At 43.4% G+C, this 25,975-nt stretch overlaps 2 protein-coding genes across 2 annotated transcripts in view; both read right to left on the minus strand.

Annotated features, from left to right (window-relative positions):
* The window catches only part of LOC126188420 (wnt inhibitory factor 1-like), a 100,178-nt gene extending 95,768 nt beyond the window's left edge, over positions 1-4,410 (minus strand). Inside the window, exons 1-2 of the mRNA XM_049930024.1 lie at positions 4,362-4,410; positions 3,529-3,732 (exon numbers count right to left, since the gene is read on the minus strand). Coding sequence (XP_049785981.1) covers positions 3,529-3,732; positions 4,362-4,410 — 253 coding nt within the window. The remainder of the gene's footprint in view (positions 1-3,528; positions 3,733-4,361) is intronic.
* Positions 4,411-25,591: 21,181 nt separating this feature from the next.
* The window catches only part of LOC126188421 (papilin), a 193,875-nt gene continuing 193,491 nt past the window's right edge, over positions 25,592-25,975 (minus strand). The window contains exon 8 of the mRNA XM_049930025.1: positions 25,592-25,789. Within this exon, the coding sequence (XP_049785982.1) occupies positions 25,592-25,789 (198 nt within the window). The remainder of the gene's footprint in view (positions 25,790-25,975) is intronic.

Genomic DNA, 25,975 nt, shown 5'->3' on the forward strand with positions numbered 1-25,975 from the left:
GTATCGTGTTGAAGCTGCATGGGCAGCTGTACCTGTACACGCCATCCAAGCTCTGTTTGACTCAATGCCCAGGCGTCTCTAGGCCGTTATTACGGCCAGAGGTGGTTGTTCTGGGTACTGATTTCTCAGGATCTATGCACCCAAATTGCGTGAAAATGTAATCACATGTCAGTTCAAGTACAATATATTTGTCCAATGAATACCCGTTTATCGTCTGCATTTCTTCTTGATGTAGCAATTTTAATGGCCAGTAGTGTACAGCCGGCCGCGGTGGTCTAGCGGTTCTAGGCGCTCAGTCCGGAACCGCGCGACTGCTACGGTCTCAGGTTCGAATCCTGCCTCAGGCAAGGATGTGTGTGATGTCCTTAGGTTAGTTAGGTTTAAGTAGTTCTGAGTTCTAGGGGACTGATGACCACAGATGTTAAGTCCCATAGTGCTCAGAGCCATTTGAACCAGTAGTGTACATGGTTCTTTGCTGCGCGTTCCAGCTTACCGCTGCACTCTGCTATCCTCGCTTCGTAGCTCACTTGGGCATCTGTTACTGTGCCCTACATGTGGACATAGCATGACTGATGGCGAGCATTGTTACCGCAATATTGCATGATGCCCACCATGCTACTTTGTCGCTTACAGTAAAGATTTAATACTTTTGCCTAAAATACTGCCACTGCAATGACTAAGTAAAGAATTTAAACGAAGAGCAGATACAATTACGAATGTCATACATTCAGTCGACCCAGGACTGAGACTACGTCAAGAAAAGGTAACTGCCACTAACATTCGGTTACAGTTCTGACACACACAGAAAAGCCAGTAAATGTTTACCAAAACAGACGTCTCAGGCTGGAAATGTCTTCAACTGCTGACTTTCTATTTTGCACTGATTCAGGACTCCGATCCCATTGGTCTATATACTATTCTGCTTGACGGCGGAGATGCCTCTCCTATCGATTTCTTGCCTCATTAGATGTTGCTAGTCCTTCAAAACGTCTCCTACTGTGAACTTCTCTGGAAAGTTCCTCGCTTATGTCATGTGCCTCCTGTGCCCAGAATGCAGGAGTTATTTGAGCGCTCACGGTGAACAGTCCACAACGTGAGGTTCTAGCCAGCGTGAAAGTACTCGTAATGCGGATGTTACTTCCGTTATACAGTGAGTGACCACCACCAATGGCTCTAAACAGCGCCTTCACTGGTGTCAATTGGAACATAACTTCCACTTCTACACTAATGCTTAAACACTCCTTCTTCAAGCCACAAGTGGCCCATCGGGACCATCCGACCTTCGTGTCATCCTCAGTGGAGGATGCGGGTAAGAGGGGCGTGTGGTCAGCACACCGCTGTCCCGGTCGTTATGATGGTATTCTTGACCTAAGCGGCTACTATTCGGTCGAATAGCTCCTCAATTGGCATCTTGGCATCACGAGGCTGAGTGCACCCCGAAAAATGGCGACTGCACATGGCGGTTTGGATGGACACCCATCCAAGTACCGACCACACCCGGCAGCGCTTAACTTCAGTGATCTCACGGGTACCGGTGTATTCACTGCGGCAAGGCCGTTGCCCACACTAATGCTTGCCATTATTAATTTAAGAACGTAAATATGTTGCGTGCTCGCAACACAGTAGAGTGCGTTAAGCGAAATTCGTAGTCTAAATACGGAAGAGAGCATGGAAATAAAGTGGAAGCGAGAAAACCGAATACTAAAGAAGCTTTAAACGAAGCGAACAAGTCTGATCCAAATAAGAATTTATACAGTGGCAAAAGATGGAGTAACATCGACATTATTTTTTACTCAATGAAATATTCTACGAAAATGGACTTTGGCTACAGACTAGCACACTGATGCAAAAACGTCAGCAGTAGCAGGGCGCAGCCTGACGTAACGCCTGATGTATACTAACAAGGGAACCTCCCTATCGCACCCCTCTCAGATTTAGTTATAAGTTGGCACAGTGGATAGGCATTGAGAAACTGAACACAGATCAATCGAGAATACCGGAAGAAGTTGTGTGGAACTATGAAAAGAATAAGCAAAATATACAAACTGAGTAGTCCATGTGAAAGATACGCAACATCAAGGTTAGTGTGAGCTCGGGAGGGCCGTGGTCCCGTGGTTAGCGTGAGCAGCTGCGGATCGAGAGGTCCTTGGTTCAAGTCTTCCCTCGAGTAAAAAGTTCACTCTCTTTATTTTCGCAAAGTTATGGTCTGTCTGTTCGTTCATTGACGTCCGTGTTCACTGTAATAAGTTTAGTGTCTATGTTTTGCGACCGCACCGCAAAACCGAAGTTTACTCTCTTTATTTTCGCAAAGTTATGATCTGTCTGTTCGTTCATTGACGTCTCTGTTCACTGTAATAAGTTTAGTGTCTATGTTTTGCGGCCGCACCGCAAAACCGAAGTTTACTCTCTTTATTTTCGCAAAGTTATGATCTGTCCGTTCGTTCATTGTCGTCTCTGTTCACTGTAATAAGTTTAGTGTCTATGTTTTGCGACCGCACCGCAAAACCGTGCGATTAGTAGACGAAAGGACGTGCCTCTGCAATGGGAACCGAAAACATATGATCACAAGGTCATAGGTCAACCGATTCCTCCACAGGAAAACACATCTGATATATTCTATACGACACTGGTGACGGCATGTGCGTCACATGACAGGAATATGTTGTCGACCCACCTAACTTGCACACTTGGCGAATGGGTGAAAGGATTCTTCTACCTTGCCCGATTTAGGTTTTCTTGTGGATGTTATAATCACTCCCACAAAAGTGATGAAAACATAAGAGTTTGGCACATAAACTGCAACAAATGAATGCAACAGTTTCACAGACGCGCAGTTTTCCCTGTGCTCTGTCAAAACATACGTTTTTAACGTTTTCAAATGTTTCCGTGTGTAGACCGTCAAATCCTGCATATGTCCAAGCAAATCTTAGTCACGTCGCCCGTAATGTCCTGGAATTTTGGAGAGCGAAGTTGATTATATGTGAGTGCCTGAACTTTGATAATTGTCTGAAAATAAAAATTTAAACTTTTCACTCGAGGGAAGACTTGATCCAAGGACCTCTCAGTCCGCAGCTGCTCACGCTAAACACGGGACCACGGCGCTCCTGAGATCACGTTCTCCTTGATGCTGTCTATCTTGCGCATGGACTACTCAGTTTGTATATTTTGCTTATTTTTTTTTTTTTTCATAGTTCTACACAACTTCTTCCTGTTTTCTCGATCGATCTGTGTTCAGTTTTTCAAGGCCAACTTACAACTTACAACTAAGTCTGAGGGGGGTGCGATGGGGAGGTTCCCTTGTAAGAATGCAGTCGACAGGTGGAAGAGAGGTAGAGGAAAGCTGTGCCTCTCAGCTAATGGGGCAGTGGGATGCCGCGGACGGGCACCTGTTTCCCGCCTCGGCTGTGCCCTTACGGCATTCTGCAGTGCCTCATCGGAATGCTTGCTTTACAAATGCCGCGCTCTTGTGCTCAGCTGCTGCTGCTAGCAGCGTTCTTTTTGTGGGCTCTGGCTGCGGCAGGTACTCACGCGTGGCGCAGCCGCGTCCGGTCCAGCCGTCGGCACAGACGCAGGAGCCGTCGGGTCCGCAGTGGCCGCCGTTCCGGCAGACGACGCTGTCGGCGCCGGTGCCGCACTGGAGGTCCCAGCAGCGAGGCCCGGCCCTGCCCGGGGGGCACTCGCAGCGACCGGGCGGCACGCACCGGCCGGGCCCGCAGCCCGCGGGACACCAAGCTACGACACAGCGCGCACGCGCGTGATGAGCGACGTGGAAAATACAACTTGCCATACGCATGCCATCTGTCGCTAGACGTCAAACGTGACGCAAAGCATTGACAACATACAAGAATGTACACAAGGTACGAAGTGAAATTTCTTGACATGACACAGAGACGTAAATGGTATTATCAGTGTAATCTGCTGTGATTGCAAGAAGAGAGGAAGTAAGGAAGGTTTTGATACAGGATGTGCTATAAAATAATTCAATGTGAATTTGTTCTGCAAAACTGCAAACTTTAATTGATATTTCAGATATTCACGTTGCTTGTGAACAATATAACCGAAGTACACTGGGTCCAAGACGTTGCAAGAGATCTGGCAGAAATGTGAATACAGGAAAGAGAGGTTTACAATAAGATGAGGTTTGAACAAAAAATTGAGTTTGACACGTCTCACGACAAAATGAGATCCGGCACGATAACGTCATTGATACAAGAGTGAAAGAATGGTGAATAAATGTTGGAAAAGGGTAATATATCGCTGATTCTGTAAAGTATGCAACCTCAAATGCTAGCCAAAAAATTAAACTAAAACTCCTTAAACGTCTACATAAATTGTATTAAAATCTTTCCCCCTGCCCTCACCTGTGCACACATTTGATATATTTATTGCACACATCTCCTCCTCCCCCATCTCTCCACCTATTACTCTCCCCCCCCCCCCCTATATCTGCCGACCTCCTCCTCATCCTACTCCTTCTCCATCTCCTCTTTCTTTAGCTCCTCCTCCCCCTCCCTATGTCTGACTCCTTCTGTCTCCTTTTTCTGTTCATCCCCTCCTCCCACATCTTTCTGATTGTCTGCTCCTCTTCCTCTGACCATCCCTATCTCTCCCTCTGTCGATCTCCTCCTCCCCATATACCTGCTATTCAGCTCCATCTTCAACTCTCAGGCAAACTCACACTTCCCCTCTCTCTCTCTCAATTTCCTCTCGCCTGTCTCTACCTCTTCCTACCCCCTCTGCATCTCTCCATTCTCTTCCTTTCTTCTCCCTCTTTGCTCCTCCCCTTATCTCTGGCAATCTCCTCCTCCTGCTCCCTGTCTCTATCACCTCCTTCTGCTCTCTTTTTCCCCCTATTCCTGACCATCCCCAACTCCATTTTCCAGTCTACTCTCGCCTGCCCCATCCACCTCTTCCTACCCTCTCTCTTTATCTGACCATCCCCTCCTTCCCTTTCTATCTCCTCATCTACTCCTCTACACTTTCTCTGTCCATCTTATTCTTCCTTCCTCTGACAATTCAATTCCTGCTCTCTCCTCTCTCTGCTCATCCATTCCCATCGGCACATTTAGCCCCTGCAACGTATGCTGATACTATGTTGCATGACACATATGTTGTGAATAGCACCCTAGATGTCAGGGTCTGAACAGCCTTTTCACCTGTATCTCCATTCCTATAGTAGCTATGAGTTTCTGTCCCCAGAAAAACTAAAGTAAGAAGACATACCATTGATAATCCATACTTCAATTCCGGTGTGAAATTCTGTACTTTAGACTGTAAATCTGCATTATTGGTTGAAATTTATATGGCGTTTGCTCATTCATTCTAAGCAGTTATGATATGGTAATGCAACTCAAACATTGCCATTCTTCCCATGAAGCAGTCCCAAGTGGAAGATATCACAAAGCCGCAATCACAGATGACAAATGGTGGACAATACATATAAAAACGATATATAATGCGAAAATAATTTATTATCATTAATGTTTGTGTGGCATAAACAGGTAATATAGTTGTTGTGTAATTGTCTGCGTGAACTGATCGCTAAGAAGACGAAGGTCCATCGTTGACACTAAAAGACACAAATCATACTTTAGGTGAAGCTGAAAGTCATTTCATTGGCCGGTAGGTAATGGTAAGCCTTTTGTAGTATTCGAAGGGGATACCTCTTAAGGGGTTGCCTAGTAATGAGTAAAACAACACTGCAGAAGTTTTCTTGAACAACTAGATAAGAATTACATCAGAGGATGCCTAAGTGAAACATTATGTTCTTTCAATATAATTTACTTAGCGATGATAGCGACTTCACAGTTGGAGAATTGAGGAATCTTAAGCACAAAAAGAAACGTTACTCTTTTTCAACAGAATTGTCGCCAATTTCGATCTATTCCGTCGTGTAAAGCAATTGTAGGATTGGTGAAATGTGAAATGTCAAATGTGAGACATAAGATATTTTACAGACTATCTAGAATCGTAAATCAGGGATGAAGTAAAAAATTTAAAAAAATAAAATAAAGCATCCCATGGAAAAAAGTGAGTAAGATCAACGGAAATAAAGAGGTTTTACCTAGAATAATGAATTCATTCTTCCCCTACAATCACTTTGATTGGCAAGCCAAGGAGGTTTCTTCTTGCTCTCTCCAACGTTGGTGCCGGCCGCGGTGGCTAACCGGTTCTAGGCGTTACAGTCCGGAACCGCGCGACTGCTACGGTCGCAGGTTCGAATCCTGCCTCGGGCATGGATGTGTGTGATGTCCTTAGGTTAGTTAGGTTTAAGTAGTTCTAAGTTCTAGGGGACTGATGATCTCAGATGTTAAGTCCCATAGTGCTCATAGCCATATGAACCACTTTTTTTAATTAGTTTCTGAAAATGTAACTATATGAAACTTAGCTCCGAAATAAAATTTTCTGAAAAAATAGTAGCCTTGCGAAAGGTAAGTTTCAGTGTTCGGTTCGCGGTACAGAAAACAGTTTTAATCCTGCACGACGTATCAACCAGTGAGCAACCGTGCCACGTAGAACCACGGTGTACTTCATTCTGCGCTATCACTGAAGTCTCGTCCTAACACGCGACTATTATTTCCCATCGAACATCGTTGCATATCTCTCTTCCTAATCTTTCGTTAGTAAATGCTTTCCGCTGATAATTTTTCTAGTAGCCAACAATTTTTTTGGGAATGGCTTCGTAATTTTATTCTTTACGTGAGCGATATACCCTAACATAATGAGATGTCGATATGTGACTGACATCCTCCATCCGACAGTACCCCTTCCCTGTTTTTTTTTTCTTTTTTTTTTAATCTCTCAGAAGGTTCCCTGCAAGTTTTTTGGACTAATACCTCAGAGGAACCCTACATTAAAGCAATCGATGGAAAGAGACATAATAAGTCGAGTATCAAATTTTGTTGCAAACGAATATGCGAGTACTAACAGAGAAGTATCGAAAACTAGGCCTCCAACGTTGCATAAGCATGCAGTGCCTCGGAAAACAGAGACAGATGAGAGCAGACAGTAGCCTGATGTTGTGGATGCGAATGAACTGGCCAGGAAAGACTGACGCAGGTAGTGCAAGTGTATAAGCTACCGCAAGACCTTGGTATCACGGCCCACCTTTGTTTCGTAGAGGTTAAAACTAATAAATGAAGGCGTGGCGATAGTATGGATATTGCAGTGGCACCTAATCTGCACATCAAATCGGAATTGTAAATTCCTTGGTACCAGTAATTTGAATTTCATACAAGCCAATAAATTTGTTATTCACAATCATGGAATTGAAACTGTGGAGTCCGTAATTGAATTTTCAGTGTCTTGAACTACCCGCAAAACGTTGTCTAATTCTGGTTATTAAGGAAGATTACCTTTAATAAGTTATAATGCTATTAATAAAGGCTTACGGCCAGGTGTAGTAAAACAAAGTTAAGTGTTTAGTTTAGATATACTTCTGTATTAGACAAATAAACCCTACATAAAATGTTTTTGTGTAATAGCTAAAGTAGATTCCTTGCCTTTTTAATGTACTCCTAAGACAGCTATAACCCAACATACTATTTTAACTAAATGTTATTCCGTGACTGCTCTTGCTTTTCTTTCGCTGCTGTAGCCATTCGAAGTTAATATTGGCTCTCAAGAATAAGCATTACCAAAATTGTTATACAATTTTTTGACTGCCAGTCAGCTATACTTTTGCGATCTATAATTTTCCCTTCTCTTTTTTGCGGAATTCGATAAAAATGTCGAAAAACACATAGAAACATTATTTCTCACCAATATATTGGACTTTTCAGAGCGAATACGTGAATTCACAGCTGAAAGTTGTCGGATAACAGATTGTGCCCGTTACAAGAAACAAGTCGAATAAAACACTCTCTGTCTCCTTAGCGCATCAAATTAAAGCGCAGAATCAATGTTTCATTATTAGCTCCACCGTCTTTGTCCGGATACACAGACTATAACTAGCTGCTGCTAAACACGATGGAGCTTCCATGTCGAACAGTCGGGTTTCTGCCGGTTATCCACGTCTTTCTTGCACGGTATTTCAACTGCTTGACTCGCAATCTTCTTCAGGTGCTGTCTGATACTGATTCCAGTGTGGAGAAAGTCCGTGTTTATGCCTATGTAGCGCTAGGCACTCCGTCAGCGGTCCGCAATCCGTCAGGTGCTTTGTCCGTGGTACGCACCTATCAATAGCAGGGAATGTAACGTTTTCTTCTAACAGCGGCTGTTCAGAGCGCTGTGCGCGTACTTTGTGATTATTATTCGTTGCCAGTCTTGCTGTATGAGGTTCTGAATGACATTCAAGACGTGCCAGACATTTTCTCTTCCGATTGTCGTCATTTAAACCATCCTGTGATCAGAGACGTTCTCTTACCGTGGCATACCTTGTCAGGTGTTCTGTACGAGGACCGTGTCCACCTGGAGCGGCTGCAGTGTTATTTTTAAGCAGCAAGTGTTCAAATTGACTCTCGAGACTTTATGAAACGTCCATAGATATTGAATCTGTTGTCTGAGATACCATTCCACGTGCGTCCACTGTTACATGTACTGGACTATTTTCTTTAACTCCGTCTTCATACTTATGTCCCCTGGAATCTTGATGTTGCCTCCGTTGTGTCTTCAGAAGATCTAGTGCAGGATTCCAGGCAGAGCTCAGTTGGAAACCGATGTCCCGATTAAGGAGATTCTCCGCGACCTTAATCTCAATAGATTCTTTCACGACGTTGTCCCAGTATCTCGATGTTTGTGTTACAATCTTGGCAACATCATAGTTCACAGAATGACCGAGTTCTAAACAGTGTTTGGCAATCGCTGACTTGGTTGCCTGTCTCAGTCTGGTGTGCCTTTCGTGTTTTTTTCACCTTACGTCAACGGTCGTAGTCGTCTGGCCGATGTATGCCATACTACTTTCACATGGTATACGGTAAACGCTCGGTTTCTGTAGACCCAGGTCATTCTTTACACTCCCTAGCAGAGCCTTAATTATGGTGGGTGGATGGAACACGCTTTTGATGTTATGTCTGAAGAGAATTTTGCTGATTTTGGCAGATATCGGTTCGACATGTAGCAACCTTCTTCATTTCCTTTTGTGCTTGTTCAGGAACCTCTGGCGGGGAATGAGGGCGCAGTACCTTTTTAACACCTCCAGAAGAGTATCCATTTTTGTAGAATACAGATTGTAGGTGTTCTGTCTCTGTCGCCAAATTATCAGGATCTGACAAAGCTCGTACCCGGTGAACCACAGTTCTGAGTACGCTATTTTTCTGATCCGAATGTTGACAACTGGTGGCTTGCAGGTATAAACGGATGCGAGTGGGTTTTTCGATACACACTGTGACTGAAGGTACCATCTGCCTTTCTCTTGACTGGTACAACTAGGAATGGGAGTAGTCCAACCTTCTACAGTTCCGTGGTGAATTTAATGTTTGGGTGGCGAGAGTTTGGTTGTCCAAGAAAATACTGAGCCTCTCCCTTCCGTGGGACCATATGACAAATATGTCATCCAAGTATCTAAAAAGCATTTCGGTTGATCTAGGGCTGACGTTAGTGCCCCCTCTTTGAATCTCTCCATAAACAGATCACTCACCATCGATGAGGATGTGCTGACCATTGCCACCCGTTACGTTTGCTCTTAGATTGACCGCCATATAGGAGGTATGTCGAGGTCAATATGCACCTGAATAAGTCTAGGAGAGCACCGCGGAAATGTTCTCCAATCAGATGAAGTGAATCATTCAGTGGTACGCGGGTGAAGAAGGAGACTCCGTCGAAACCGACCATGAAGTCAGAATCCATGATCTGTAGCTGCCTGACGCACTGTAGGAAATCCTCCGAGTTGCGAATGTGATGAGCACATTTCCCCACATATGGCGAGAGCAACTTGTTAAGGTTTGTGTCGAGCTGTAAGGTACGTTGCTGCGCCATTGCTGCTTGGTATTGAAATTGGAGGAATCCCTTCCTTGTGCACCTTAGACAGACCGTAAAGTCTCGGTAGTAATGATGCTTTTGCTCTTAGCTGCTTAACGATCTTTTCTGGAACGCCGGTTTCCTTTAGAAGAGCCCTGGTCTTCTGATCCACCCCTTCTGTGGGTTTCCTATCTATTAGTGTGTACACCGGGTCATCTAGAAGTTGTTGCACTTTTCTATAATAATCCGCCATCTGTAGGACTACGTAGAGCATTCACCATATCTGCTGGTAACATCATAATGCTGTTAACTTCCCCGAGTTGTTTTAGAGCCAACTTCTCATCACCACAAAGGTTTGATTTCGGCAGCTTGGTTTCGTGGAGCGCCCTACATGTTTCCCATCGGACTTGTTCAGCCTCGCTGGAAAGAAAATTCAGAGCTACCAGCATCCACTGCACTGACGAAGGCCGCAACGGGAACATTTCTGGGAGAAACTGACAAACTGAGACCCTTGCTCATTACTTTCAAGGTGGTCGCGTCAATTCCTTCTAATTCAGGGTGACGGCCGTGCGGGTGTCCCCATACCGCTGCGCCTTGTTTTCAAAACGTTCTAACATTACTAGTTTACTGGACGTTGATTTCATCCTTGTCCACTCCACTAGGGACCAGGAGGTGCCATCAACTCTATCCTAGTCTTGTCTGGTTAGAGAGTTTGCTATAAAAACGTGCAGAGATAGCAACTCTGAATATCACGTCAAGTCGATGGCGCATGTCATGTACTCTCTCCACGACCAATACTAGCTAACATCACTCGACGTTTAATTCTGATGGTCGCTTTTGAATTGATGTGATGTTTAATTCTAGGAAATACTGCAGCCACGTCCTCTTTCGGCATCTCAGTAGGAAACAGAGAAAACTGAGCAGTCTTCCCTTCCTTTGTCGTAGCTTATCCAGCTTTCTAATTTTCAGATACATTTTCTCCCCGTACAGTCTTGTACATCTACATCTACATCTACATTTATACTTCGCAAGCCACCCAACGGTGTGTGGCAGAGGGCACTTTACGTGCCAATGTCATTACCTCCCTTTCCTGTTCCAGTCGCGTATGGTTCGCGGGAAGAACGACTGTCTGAAAGCCTCCGCGCGCGCTCTAATCTCTCTAATTTTACATTCGTGATCTCCTCGGGAGGTATAAGTAGGGGCAAGCAATATATTCGATACCTCATCCAGAAACGCACCCTCTCGAAACCTGGCGAGCAAGCTACACCGCGATGCAGAGCGCCTCCCTTGCAGTGTCTGCCACTTGAGTTTGTTAAACATCTCCGTAACGCTATCACGGTTACCAAATAACCCTGTGACGAAACGCGCCGCTCTCCTTTGGATCTTCTCTATCTCCTCCGTCAACCCGATCTGGTACGGATCCCACACTGATGAGCAATACTCAAGTATAGGTCGAACGAGTGTTTTGTAAGCCACCTCCTTTGTTGATGGACTACATTTTCTAAGGACTCTCCCAATGAATCTCAACCTGGTACCCACCTTACCAACAATTAATTTTATATGATCATTCCACTTCAAATCGTTCCGCACGCATACTCCCAGATATTTTACAGAAGTAACTGCTACCAGTGTTTGTTCCGCTATCATATAATCACACAATAAAGGATACTTCTTTCTATGTATTCGCAATACATTACATTTGTCTATGTTAAGGGTCAGTTGCCACTCCCTGAACCAAGTGCCTATCCGCTGCAGATGTTCCTGCATTTCGCTACAATTTTCTAATGCTGCAACTTCTCTGTATACTACAGCATCATCCGCGAAAAGCCGCATGGGACTTCTGACACTATCTACTAGGTCATTTATATATATATATATATATATATATATATATATATATATATATATATATATATATATATATATATAGTGAAAAGCAATGGTCCCATAACACTCCCCTGTGGCACGCCAGAGGTTACTTCAACGTCTGTAGACGACTCTCCATTGATAACAACATGCTGTGTTCTGTTTGCTAAAAACTCTTCAATCCAGCCACACAGCTGGTCTGATATTCCGTAGGCTCTTACTTTGTTTATCAGGTCGACAGAGCGGAACTGTATCGATCGCCTTCCGGAAGTCAAGAAAAATAGCATCTACCTGGGAGCCTGTATCTAATATTTTCTGGGTCTCATGAACAAATAAAGCGAGTTGGGTCTCACACGATCGCTGTTTCCGGAATCCATGTTGATTCCTACATAGTAGATTCTGGGTTTCCAAAAACGACATGATACTCGAACAATTATTCAGGATTTCCCGGCGAGGCGTTGTCATGTTGAACAACGGTGTTTCTGTCGGTTACTTGTATCTTTCTTGCAACGGTATTTCAACTGCTTGACTCACAGTCTCCTTCAGGTGCTGTCTGATACTGATTCCAGTGTGGAACAAGTCCGTGTTTATGCCTACGCGGTGCTAGGCACTCCGTCTGCGGTCAGCAACCCGTCAGGTGCTATGTCCGCGGTATGCGCCGACCAATAGCAGCGACTGTAGTGTTTCCTTCTAGCCGCGACTTTTCCGAACGCCTTGCGCGAATTTTGTGGTTATTATCAGTTGAGATCCTTGCTGTATGAATTTCTGAATGACGTCCAAACCGTTCGCGACATTTTATCTTCCGATTGTTCAAATGGCTCTGAGCACTATGGGACTTGATATCTGAGGTCATCAGTCCCCTAGAACGTAGAACTACTTAACCCTAACCAATTTAACTACATCACACACATCCATGCCCGAGGCAGGATTCGAACCTGCAACCGTAGAAGTCGGGCAGTTCCAGACTGACGCGGCTAGAACCGCTCGGTCACAGCAGCCAGCTTTATCTTCCGATTGTCGTCATTTAAGCCCTCCTGTGATCTCGGACCCTCTGTTATACCATCCCTTTTCTAAAGTACTTTTGTGGAGAGATTTGAAGAGGTCGGCCCCAGATCACCGAAATGCTTTATTAGGACGTGGATGACACTTTTGTTAAATTGCCATTCCGGAGGGAAAACCTCGGTGTTCTCTTGGACTACTTAAACTCACGCCACTCTAACATTAAATTCACTACAGAACTGGAAAAGGATGGACTACTCCCATTCCTGGTTATATCAGTCAAGAGAAACGGAGATGTTACCTACAGCCAAACCGTGTATCACAAATCCACTGGCACCGACTTGTACCTGCAAGCGAGCAGTTGTTACCACCCGGCACAGAGAAACGGTGTACTCATAACTCTGGTTCACCGGGCACTAACTCTGTCAGATCTTGATAATTTGGCGACGTAGACAGAATAGCTACAGCCTGTGTCCTGCGACAATGGATATCACTCTCGAGATGTTCGAAAGGCACTGCGCCCTATCTCCCAGCCAGAGGTTCCTGGAGAAGTACAAGAATAAACGAAGAACGTTTCATATTAGCCACATGTCGCGCCGATATCGCCCAAAATCAACGGAAGTCTTCTCACACCTAACATCAAGAACGTGTTCCATCCTCTCTCAAAGATTAAGTCTCTGCTAGGGAGTGTGAAGCATAACCTGGGACCACAGGCACACCAGACTGAGACAGGGAGCCAAGTCAGCGATTGCCGAGCATCGTTTAGAACTCAGTCATTCTATGAACTACATTGAAGGGCCAAAGAGACGGGTACACCTGCCTATTATCGTGTAGGGCCTCCGCGATCACGCAGAAGTGCCCCATACGACATGTCAGGGACTCGACTAATGTCTGAAGTAGCGCTGGAGGGAATTGACACCATGAATCCTGCATGGCTGTTCATGAAACCGTGAGACTACGACTCGGTGACGATCTCTTCTGAATAGCAAGTTGCAAGGCATCCCAGATATGTTCAATAATGTTCATGTCTGGGGAGTATAGCGACAAGAGAAAATGTTTAAACTTAAAAGAGTGTTCTTGTAGCCAGTCTGTAACAATTCTGGACGTGTGGGGTGTCGCATTGTACTGCTGGAATTTCCAACATCCGTCGGAATGTACAATGGCCATGAAGGGATGCAGGTGATCAGACGGGATGCTAACGTACGTGTTACCTGAAAGAGTCGTATCTAGACGCATCAAGGGTCCAACTGCACACTCCCCACACCATTACGAAGCCTCCACTTGCTTGAACAGTCCACTGCTGACATGAAGGGTCCGTGGATTCATGAGGTTGTCATCATACTCATACACGTCCATCCGATCGATACAATCTGATACGAAACTCGTCCGACCAGGCAACATGTTTTCATTCATAAATAGTCCAATGACGGTGTTGACGGGCCCAGGCGAGGCGTAAAGCATTCTGTCATCTCATCCGACCAGGCAACATATTTTCAGTCATAAACAGTCCAATGACGGTGCTGACGGTCCAGGCGAGGCGTAAAGCTTTCTGTCATCAAGGATACATAAGTAGGCCTTCGGTTCCGAAAGCCCAAATCGATGATGTTTCGCTGATTGGTTCACATGCTGACACTTGTTGATGGCCCAGCATTGAAATCTGCAGCAGTCTGCTGAAGGGTTGCACTTCTGTCTCGTTGGACGATTCTGTTCAATCGTAGTTGGTCCAGTTCTTGCAGGATATTTTTCCGGCCTCAGCGATGTCGGTGATTTCAAGAGTTAGCGGATTCCTGATATTCACGGTACACTTGTGAAATGGTCGTCCGGGAAAATCCCCATTCCATCGCTAACTCAGAAATGCTGTGTCCCATCGATCGTGACCCGACTATAGCACCACGTTCAAACTCACCTAAATCTCGATAAAGCTACCACCGTAGCAGCAGCAAGCGGTCTAACAACTGCAACCGAGACATGTTGTCTTATATAGGCGTTGCCGACGCAGCGACGTATTCTACCTGTTTACATATCTCTGTATTTGATTACGCATGTTATACCAGGGTGTTTGGCGCTTCTGTGTACAATGATGCCAAGATTCTAACACAAACATGGAGTTACTGAGATTGAAGTCATGGTGAATTTCACTAACCGTACGAGGTGCATTCAAGTTCTAAGGCCTCCGATTTTTTTTCTCCCGACTGGAAAGAGATAGAAACATGCGCATTGTTTTAAAATGAGGCCGCGTTCATTGACAATATGTCCCAGAGATGGCAGCACCGTACGGCAGATGGAATTTAACCGGCAGCTGCGAGAATGAGAACTGTTTTAAATATTTAAAATGGCGACGTTTTCCTTGCTTGAACAGCGTGCAATCATTCGTTTTCTGAATTTGCGTGGTGTGAAACCAATTGAAATTCATCGACAGTTGAAGGAGACATGTGGTGATGGAGTCATGGATGTGTCGAAAGTGCGTTCGTGGGTGCGACAGTTTAATGAAGGCAGAACATCGTGTGACAACAAATCGAAACAACCTCGGGCTCGCACAAGCCGGTCTGACGACATGATCGAGAAAGTGGAGAGAATTGTTTTGGGGGATCGCCGAATGACTGTTGTGGCATTTCTGTGGGTTCTGTGCACACAATCCTGCATGACGACCTGAAAATGCGAAAAGTGTCATCCAGGTGGGTGCCACGAATGCTGACGGACGACCACATGGCTGCCCGTGTGGCATGTGTCCAAGCAATGTTGACGCACAACGACACCATGAATGGGACTTCCTTTTCGTCGGTTGTGACAATGGATGAGACGTGGATGCCATTTTTCAATCCAGTAACAAATCGCCAGTCAGCTCAATGGAAGCACACAACTTCACCGCCACCAAAAAAATTTCGGGTAACCGCCAGTGCTGAAAAAATGATGGTGTCCATGTTCTGGTACAGCGAGGGCATAATCCTTACCCATTGCGTTCCAAAGGGCACTACGATAACAGGTGCATCCTACGAAAATGTTTTGAAGAACAAATTCTTTCCTGCACTACAACAAAAACGTCCGGGAAGGGCTGCGCTGTGCTGTTTCACCAAGACACCGCACCCGTACATTGAGCTAACGTTACGCTACAGTTTCTTCGTGATAACAACTTTGAAGTGATTCCTCACGCTCCCTACTCACCTGACCTGGCTCCTAGTGACTTTTGCCTTTTTTCAACAATGAAAGACTCTCTCCGTGGCCGCACATTCACCAGCCGTGCTGCTATTGCCTCAGCGATTTTCCAGTGGTCAAAACAGACTCCTAAAGAAGCCTTCGCCGCTGCCATGGAATCATGGCGTCAGCGTTGTGAAAAATGTGTACGTCTGCAGGGCGATTACGTCGAGAAGTAACGCCAGTTTCATTGATTTGGGTGAGTAGTTAATTAGAAAAAAATCGGAGGCCTTAGAACTTGAATGCACCTCGTAACACATGTTTCGAGCTGAGCTCTGTCTGGAATCCTGCACTACATCTTCTGAAGACGCAACAGAGACAAGATAAAGAACTCAGGAGACACAAGTACGAAGGTGGAGGGGCCGTCATAGTACATGAAGCGAAGGACGCACTTTGAATGGTATCTAAGTCAACAGCCACAATACCTGAGGGTGTTATACCGAGTCTCGAGCGTCAACTTGGATATCAGCGGCCTGAAAGAACACTGCATCCTCTCCTGGCGGCCACGTACCTCGGACAGACCGCCTGATACGGCGCGCCACGGTAACAGAACGTCCCGATCACAGGACGGCTCGAATGACAATAATCGCAAGGTAAAATGTTAAGCATACAGCAAGAGTGACAACGGTAATAACCACGACGTACGCGCACAGCGTTCGGAACAGCCGCGGCCAGAAGAAAACACTACAGTCGCTGTCACTGTACGGCGCACATCACGGACAAAGAGTCTGATGTGGTGCGGACCGCAGACCAAACCCCTGGCACAACATAGGCATAAATACTGGGCTCGTTCCACACTGGAATCTGTAGCAGACAGCATCTTTAGAAGACTGCTAGCCACACAGTTGAAATATCGTGCAAGAAAGATGTGAAATAGCGGCAGAACCCCGGTTATTCAACTGCCGGCAGAGATAGCCTGAAAAATTACGATGCAGCTTGTCATCGAAAAATCAGTTATTTACCCAGTAAGCACATCGAAGGTATTTTGTACCAGGTGGCTGAAAAGCGTCTTCCCCAAGGAAAAATCTCTTAACTCCATATAGGAAGCTTAAACGGTGATTTAATCGAGTCAGATCACTAATACAGAGACCAAAATAGTTCGTTTAGAAACTGGAGCGTTCTGGAGATCGGCAAGGAATATATATTTCATTTCTATTTCTGGTGCGTAGATTGATGTTTGCAGGAAGAATAAGTTATCAGAGCAGCGTAGAGACAATGAAAACCATAAAACCTAGGACCTGCAGCAAGGTTTGTGCAAATCCCAGAATGGCCTAAATGCATCCCATCTTGGATGATGTGCAGGACAGTAAAGCTGCAGCCACCTCGGAGGTTCATTCCCCGAACTATGGTACAGCTTAGCATCGTTCACTTTGACGGACCATTGATAGAGGTCAAATAAATGGTAGGGGACATAGAAAACCGCTTTGGAAAACTGGATATCGTACCTAGAATTTTGGATCTATAGTCTGACACTTACGCACTTGTGTAGCTACTAAGTTGCATAAGAAAAACCTACAAGAAATACATATATAATTTTGCAGAGAGAAGGCCAAGCACCAGCGTATATTGTGTGGCCGCCAGTGTTAATGGTAGACCAAATTACGACAAGCTTCAACGCAATATCAAGGTCTAGGCTGCCCCGACGACGCAATATTGTCGTTTGAGTTGGTTTTAACGGAAAAATTATAGGACTTCCTTAATTGGGCCTGACATACAATAACATATCGTTTTGAGTACGTAACGTAAGACGATCAAAGCAAATTTCGATGGAACTGAGAATAATTATAGCAAAATTAATAATTGTGACAGGTGGGAGGAGTACACTGATGGTCCTTACGAGTGAGGGGCACTGTGCAATGTGATACAATAAGAAACCGATTTTGCTTTGCAAAGCGTAGTTGCTTCAGTATTAGAAACAGAGTTCGATGCGCTTTGGAAGACTCGCGAACAAACATTGCATAAGGGATAGATGAATTTCCTTCAGAATTACACAAATTATTGGGGAAAGTGCTATCCGATGGAATATTCAAATAAGTGTGTAACATTTATAAGATCGTAGAAATACCACAGGACTACGAGAAAATGCCTTTCATAAAATTTCGACGATATCAGATGAACATAAGTGCGCGAACTATTATACCATAAACCTCGCAGCTCATGCATCCAAGTTGCTGAGATGAATAATATACAGAACAATGGAAAAAGAAAATACGACTCTGTTAGGAGACGATCATTTTGGTTTTGGAAAAACTATAGGCGCAACAATGTCGGTTCTCATGTTGCGCTTGATATTGGAAGCAAGTCATCAGAAAAATCAAGACCCTTCCGTAGAATTTATCAACCTAGAAAATATCTTTGATCACATATATTGGTGGAAGGTGCTTGAAATAGTCAGAAATATTGGTATAATCTGTTAGCAAAGCTGAATGAATGAAAGAATGCATAGCAACCTAGAGACAAGGCTTTGTATTAAAAAATGGAATAAAACAGTTATGCAGTCTTCCTCCCTATTCTTCAATCTCTGCTTCGGAGAAGCAATGACCCAAGTAAAAGTAAGGTTCAAGATTCGGGATTAAAAATCAATGTGAAAATATTAATAACCAAATTCACCAATAATATTGCTATTCTCAAACAAAGTGAGGAATAATTAGAGATCCTTTTTAATGGAATGAACAGTCTACCTGGCATGGAATGTGGACTGAGAGAACACCGAAGACAGATGGAAGTAGTGAGGAAGATCAGAAATGAGTTCAACGATGAATTAAAAAACGAAATCAGAGACTGTGTAGTAGATGAAATTAGGGAATTCTGATACCCTGGAAGCAAACAAGCTTCGAATTAACGAAACAATGATGATGCAAGAATCAGACTAGCACCGTAAAGAGAGAGCATTATTTCTTAAATAAACACAGGTCTTAGTCTGAGCACGACAGTTGTGAAGATTTCATTTTGGAGTAACTATTGTATGGGAATGAATAATTGGCTACGAGAAAGACGGAATAGAAGAAAGCTGAAGTGTCTAAGATGTGGTGCTATATAAAGACGATGAAAATTAAGTGATCTGATCAGGTAAGAAATGAGTAAACACTGCGGAGAAGCGAAGGATAAACTACGGGTGTGTAGCACAGATTCGAAGAAGGCTCACAAGATAGAGCATGTATCAGGACATCAGGGAATCCTATAAACGAGAGCCATAGAGAGCATTAACTTTAGGAAAAGTCACAAGGAAGACAGAGATAGTGTAACACTACAATAAGATGGTCATTATTTTTCTTCTGATTAATTATATTTTGTTTGAAGTGTAATCTCTGTAACATGTGCTCTGTGATATATTATGGTATGTTTCGTCTTTCTCACTCAATCGCTTTAGTTATCTTTATAATTGAATACTTTTGTTTAAATATTTTATGTGGAACTGTCAATATGAGCAAATGATACATTTTGTTCAAAATGTCTGTTTCCTACTCTGTAACATTTGATCCTCACTTAGGGTTGTTAGTTCTCTACACATGAAAAGATGTTGTGGTTCCCATCTGGAACAGAAACTAAGCAGCGCGCGCAAAATGTGGTTGATACGAGTAAAAAGGTGGACAAGAGTCTAGCTACCCAACCACTGGCAGCTAATGATCAAATAGTGAATGGTGCACATGCCGAGAGAGGCTTTTTGTGCCAGTTTCCACTACGCCAAAGCCTCGGGTGGATGGATGGATTAATTATTATTCTCTATTACTGGAAATTGTCTTAAAAATCGGAGGAACGTCGCTACCAATAATATGACAGAGCATACCTATTCCAACAGTAAATCCATCTACCATAATGTATTGGTCACCACATTGCATACCTACTATGATGAAGTGGAGGAATATGGAAGTGTAAAGTGAAGGATCAGCTCTTTTAATGTTTTTAAAATACAGGGTAACTCAGAACATAATTTATAAACGTACCTTAATTGGTTTTCAATCATAAAACGTCTTAGGGTCCTCTCCACTTGAATTGTGATAACCGAATGTTCTTGTTGTGAAAAAAATGAAAATCTCAAAGCATAACAGCTATTTAATTAATGTTGTTTGATGTGAAAAAGAGTAGTTAAAAGTACTGTGGATTTGGCAAATATTGAGGGAGGTAGTATGTGTAGCTTTGTGAAAGCCTCCTAGTGATTGAAATAGTTCACTTTAAAGTTTTGTGGACTTTCAAAATTATTTATTTGATTATTGACATTAAACTAAAAGACTATGGTAATAACGAATAGGCAATAAAACACTTTGAGGTTAGTTTCAAAAGTAAATGTTTTTAAAGGTTGGCATGAAATGCTCTTCTTGGTAAATAATTTTTGTGCAGCGTATTGAAATAGCACAAAAGGTGAGTCATGTTCGAGAAAGTGTGTCAGTTCGCTTTAAAACTGTGGTAAAGATGAAAGGCCCCCATTGTTGGAAGTTGCTCAAAATACATAAAGTTATGATATCAAAGAAAATCTAACTCGTTTTGAAATATATGTTGAATTTTTTGCTCATGGTGTATGTTAAGAGGTGTTATATGAGTTTATGAGCACCAATTTATTGTTTTGTTTTTGCTGAAGTAAATTTAACAGAAGTATCATTATCTATGAAATCAGTTACTTTATTGCTTTTACGGAACAGTGAAAATATGTATACTAGTGAACTTTATTTAAATGTATGTTGCATAAAGGGTATTTGCTAACTTGAGCGTCTTTCCACTAAAAGCAGTTTACTTTGTCTTTAAAGGAAATGTTACACATTTCTGTGCATGCCTCGGTTGGCGACCGTATTCTTTATCATTTCAGCAGTTTGAATAGTTAAAACAGTTTCTAGACAGTATTTGTGACTAATCGTGTATTTAGGTTACTTTAAATTAATGTCCGATAGGCAACTCACTTTAGGGATTTTACGGTCAAATCTACTAAAATCCTTACAGAGAGTGACATTGTACTGCTTCTATATACCGTCATTGGTTTACAAAATAGTTTCATTTCGTAAACATAGAGTAGTACGAGTGTTATAATAGGAATATATCGAACACATTATCGAGAATATTGGGTGCAAGTGCTACTCTGAGATGGACAGTTTGAAATGGGAGAGGAAGTAATGGTGGGCCGCATAAAGTCTTCCAGAAAATTGACAAAATGTAACATAAAGTGTTACATAGTGATAAGTCTCGGAAAATGAATATAAGAGGGCCGTACGCAACAACGATTGAGTGCTGGACATGCCAAAGTGAGCATGGCTAGGAGGTTGCAGCTAATAACTACCAAATTCTAAAACTTTGATGAATAAAGAAAGAAATTCATTTAAAAGTTCTTTGGTTGCAGTGCAGTGTTTCCCGGTAGCTTCGAAGCAATCACCAACAATTTCGGTAAACTCGTTGAAGATATTAAAATAATTTTAGCAACACAGATGAAAGGGCGTAAAGGAAGAAACTGCCATCACAGCTTTAAAAAAATGAAAACGACAACGAAATTTATTCGGACTAGAAACAAAAATGGTAGAACTAACAATATTTCGCTGGTCGAATTTAACGACACCGCTAAGTTGAAGTTAGTCGGTTCATGTTCCCAATGACACATAGCGGAACAGAACATAGAAAATGAATTAGAAGATCACATTGCTAAATCAGACGCTGAGAAAAATCTATAAATTATCGGTGAAATTAAAAAGGAGCTGTAGAAAAATTTCAGGAAAATTTAAGCATGTGCTGCATGTAGGAGGCGCCTTACCGATCACTTTGATTCGGTTGTCAAACTAAGAAATCTCGTTGAATATGGGACAGATCTACATTTACATCTACATTTATACTCCGCAAGCCACCCAACGGTGTGTGGCGAAGGGCACTTTACGTGCCACTGTCATTACCTCCCTTTCTGTTCCAGTCGCGTATGGTTCGCGGGAAGAACGACTGTCTGAAAGCCTCCGTGCGCGCTCTAATCTCTCTAATTTTACATTCGTGATCTCCTCGGGAGGTATAAGTAGGGGGAAGCAATATATTCGATACCTCATCCAGAAACGCACCCTCTCGAAACCTGGCGAGCAAGCTACACCGCGATGCAGAGCGCCTCCCTTGCAGAGTCTGCCACTTGAGTTTGTTAAACATCTCCGTAACGCTATCACGGTTACCAAATAACCCTGTGACGAAACGCGCCGCTCTTCTTTGGATCTTCTCTATCTCCTCCGTCAACCCGATCTGGTACGGATCCCACACTGATGAGCAATACTCAAGTATAGGTCGAACGAGTGTTTTGTAAGCCACCTCCTTTGTTGATGGACTACATTTTCTAAGGACTCTCCCAATGAATCTCAACCTGGTACCCGCCTTACCAACAATTAATTTTATATGATCATTCCACTTCAAATCGTTCCGCACGCATACTCCCAGATATTTTACAGAAGTGACTGCTACCAGTGTTTGTTCCGCTATCATATAATCATACAATAAAGGATCCTTCTTTCTATGTATTCGCAATACATTACATTTGTCTGTGTTAAGGGTCAGTTGCCACTCCCTGCACCAAGTGCCTATGTGAGAAGTCGATCGAAATACGAAACGTCATCTGGTGGATTTCTTGAAGCAATTTACAGACATGCTATCACAATGTGTATAGTACGGCGTAACTGTGTAATTAAAACATTCACAGAGTCAGCCTTAGGGGCCGATCTAAACGTCGGTGGACAGAACAGCCCGTCTCCTCTGCTTATAACGCTACCACGATGATCACAATGTAGCGGTCGTAGATTTGTAGATGTCGCCTACTAAGCTGCAAAGAAAAATTTACAGCTTTAAATATCATCGCGATAGAAATGGAGCCAGGTTCTTTAAATGGTTAGAGAGTGAGTTCAGATTGAAGCCATCTAAAGGTGTTGGAATTGAGAGATGGCTGATTCGATTCTCGCGAGAAGCTATTTTTTAAAGTTTTATTTGCATTCTATATTTACTATCAAATTGAAATGATGACCAGAAAATATTGTGTAATAAGTTTTTATTGAAATACCATCTTCTATTTATAATTTTTAATTGCACGTAAATGCGGATATTTATAATAAATATAAATTTGGTAATAAAGGCAAAATATGTTAAATAATACTATTATACAGGGTGTTACAAAAAGGTACGGCCAAACTTTCAGGAAACATTCCTCACACACAAATAAAGAAAAGATGTTACGTGGACATCTGTCGGGAAACGCTTAATTTCCATGTTAGAGCTCATTTTAGTTTCGTCAGTATGTACTGTACTTCCTCGATTCACCGCCATCATTTCATACGGGATACTCTACCTGTGCTGCTAGAATATGTGTCTTTTTCAAGTACGACACAACATGTGGTTCATGCACGATGGAGCTCCTGCACATTTCAGTCGAAGTGACCGATGGATTGGTAGAGGCGGGCCAATTCCATGGCCTCCACGCTCTCCTGACCTCAAACCTCTTGACTTTCATGTATGGGGCATTGGAAAGCTCTTGTCTACCCAACCGCGGTACCGAATGTAGAGACTCTTCGTGCTCGTATTGTGGACGGCTGTGATACCATACGCCATTCTCCAGGGATGCATCAGTGCATCACGGATTCCATGGGACGGATGGTGGATGCACGTATCCTCGCTAACGGAGGACATTTTGAACATTTCCTGTAACAAAGTGTTTGAAGTCACGCTGGTACGTTCTGTTGCTGTGTGTTTCCATTCCATGATTAATGTGATTTGAAGAGAAGTAATAAAATGAGCTCTAACATGGAAAGTAAGTGATTCTAGACACATGTCCATATAACATATTTTCTTTCTTTGTGTGTGAGGAATGTTTCCTGAAAGTTTGGCCGTACCTTTTTGTAACGCCCTGTATATAACAATAACATATTTGTACATGTTTGTAACCTTTGGCAGTGAATAACGATTTATATTTCATGGTTTATTTCTTGCGTTTATGTATTAACATTTCATTTATATTAATTATCCGGAAAAAGAGTGTAAATGAAAGATAAAAAATACTGTGTCCAGCCAAAAACCAACCAGAAATCTCTCTATTATAAGACCAGAACACTAGACAAGCAGCTCGCCTTTGCTTTTAGGATTTCGTATCTCAGTCGGTAAAAACGGAACTCTCAACAGTCTCAATGCAAAGAAAGCTTCAGGAATGAAGTACAACAACAAACGTGCAGTTGAAACTTCCTGGCAGATTAAAACTGTGTGCCGGACCGAGACTCGAACTAGGGAACTTTGCCTTTCGCGGGCATGTGCTCTACCAACTCAGCTACCCAAGCACGACTCACGCCCCGTCCTCACAGCTTTACTTCTGCCAGAACCTCGTCTCCTACCTTCCAAACTTTACAGAAGCTCTCCTGCCATGTCTGCGCAATATCCTTTCTTTCACGTGTGCTAGTTCTGCAAGATTAGCATGAGAGTTTTAATCTGGCAGGAAGTTTAATGTCAGCATACACTACGCTACAGAGTGAAATTCTGATTTTGGAAACGTGCAGTTTATCGCGCAGCATTATTTCATAACCTGTACACTGACGATCTGAAGATGGCAGCTTGAACCTGTCGAAACTAGTAGTCTAATGTACCTGCATCCGATCAAGGCAATGAGAACTTAATTTCTGTAGCCTTTTTTACACAGAATTCGTGATCGCTCTCCAGATGACGACATCAAGCACTTACGCAGGATCACTTTGTTGTTCGTCTTCTGTCCATGTTCTAAGGCATCTTTCTGTCAGGAGCAGGTAGAGGTAGATGTATCAACTGGAAGTTTATGTGAAATACTAAAGTCTTCTGTCCGTTTGTGGTTAAACAATTTTGGCTTCTAAGACAATGCAGTCGAATGATACGGCCATTAATGTCACAGATTTTGACATTCGGAAACTGACTCATCAAAACCCATCTCTATACATACTTATGTCTATACTGAATCCTACTCGCACTTGTCCGTTCATATTTTCTTTTTAGTACTACGTGGCTCGTGCTTGTGGCGTATGGTCAACTTTTCCTAGCAGGAATTGCTAAATGTCTCGTCTGCACTGTATATACTGACGACAGTCCTCTTCTTGACAAAGAACGATAATAATAAAAACCGAAAGTTACAATACTAATAATAATAATATAGGATAACCTCTTCAAGTAACCAAACAATAATCTTGTCAAAACATCAGTCTCTTCTGCCAAGAAGAAGCAATAGGAAAACCGAACTTGCAGAAGAACGATGAACCTGTCCTCAGAGCATTATGAATCACTGTGTTAACATAATATGCTTAACGGCGCTCAGGTATCTTAACTGTCAATTTCTTCAAGTATTTTTGACAAGTTTATTATACTGCCTCAGGAAACTGATATCCAGGGGCTGATCGTGAACTGCTATAAATATAAAGATGAGCGAAGCTAGATTGATGAACTGCTGAAATGTGTGCAAATGACATCTAAATCTTACAGGAGCTGTGTAGATGCACATCGCTGAAGCACATGATGAATGTAAAAGTTCAGAGATGACTTTTACGTTGCAGTTGGTGGTGGTGATGAAGTTGTGATGTGCAAAGATGGTAATGTGAGAGTGTGGTGTAACAGATGTCCCCAGTGGTCCCCTGAACGCAGCTGAGTGCTACGGCGTGGTGCGTAGCCCTGTCCCCGGCAGCAGCAGACGGACTCACCGTGCTGGCAGCGGTCGCCACGGAAACCCCTGGGGCAGCGGCAGAAGCCAGGGCTGTGGCAGAGTCCCCCGTGCAGGCACGCCGGCCGGCAGACGGGCTGCTCGCAGCGCCGGCCCGTGTATCCCGGCGGGCACTTGCACGGGCGCCGGCCGCCGCCGCGGCACCGCCCACCGTTCAGGCAACCGCACGCTGTCCTGCCGTGACCGTCTGCGGGATGGAGACAGTATATAATACCACACTTTTGTTACCATCTAACGACCACACTACACCCAGCATTCCAACATTTTAAAGGGGTAGTAATTATACACTGAAGATCCTAAGAAACTGGTACACTTGCCTAATATCGTGTAGAGCCCTCGCGAGCAAGCTGAAGCGTCGCA

The sequence above is a fragment of the Schistocerca cancellata genome, chromosome 5, assembly GCF_023864275.1.
Source record: "Schistocerca cancellata isolate TAMUIC-IGC-003103 chromosome 5, iqSchCanc2.1, whole genome shotgun sequence".
NCBI classification, from domain to species: Eukaryota; Metazoa; Arthropoda; class Insecta; order Orthoptera; family Acrididae; genus Schistocerca; species Schistocerca cancellata.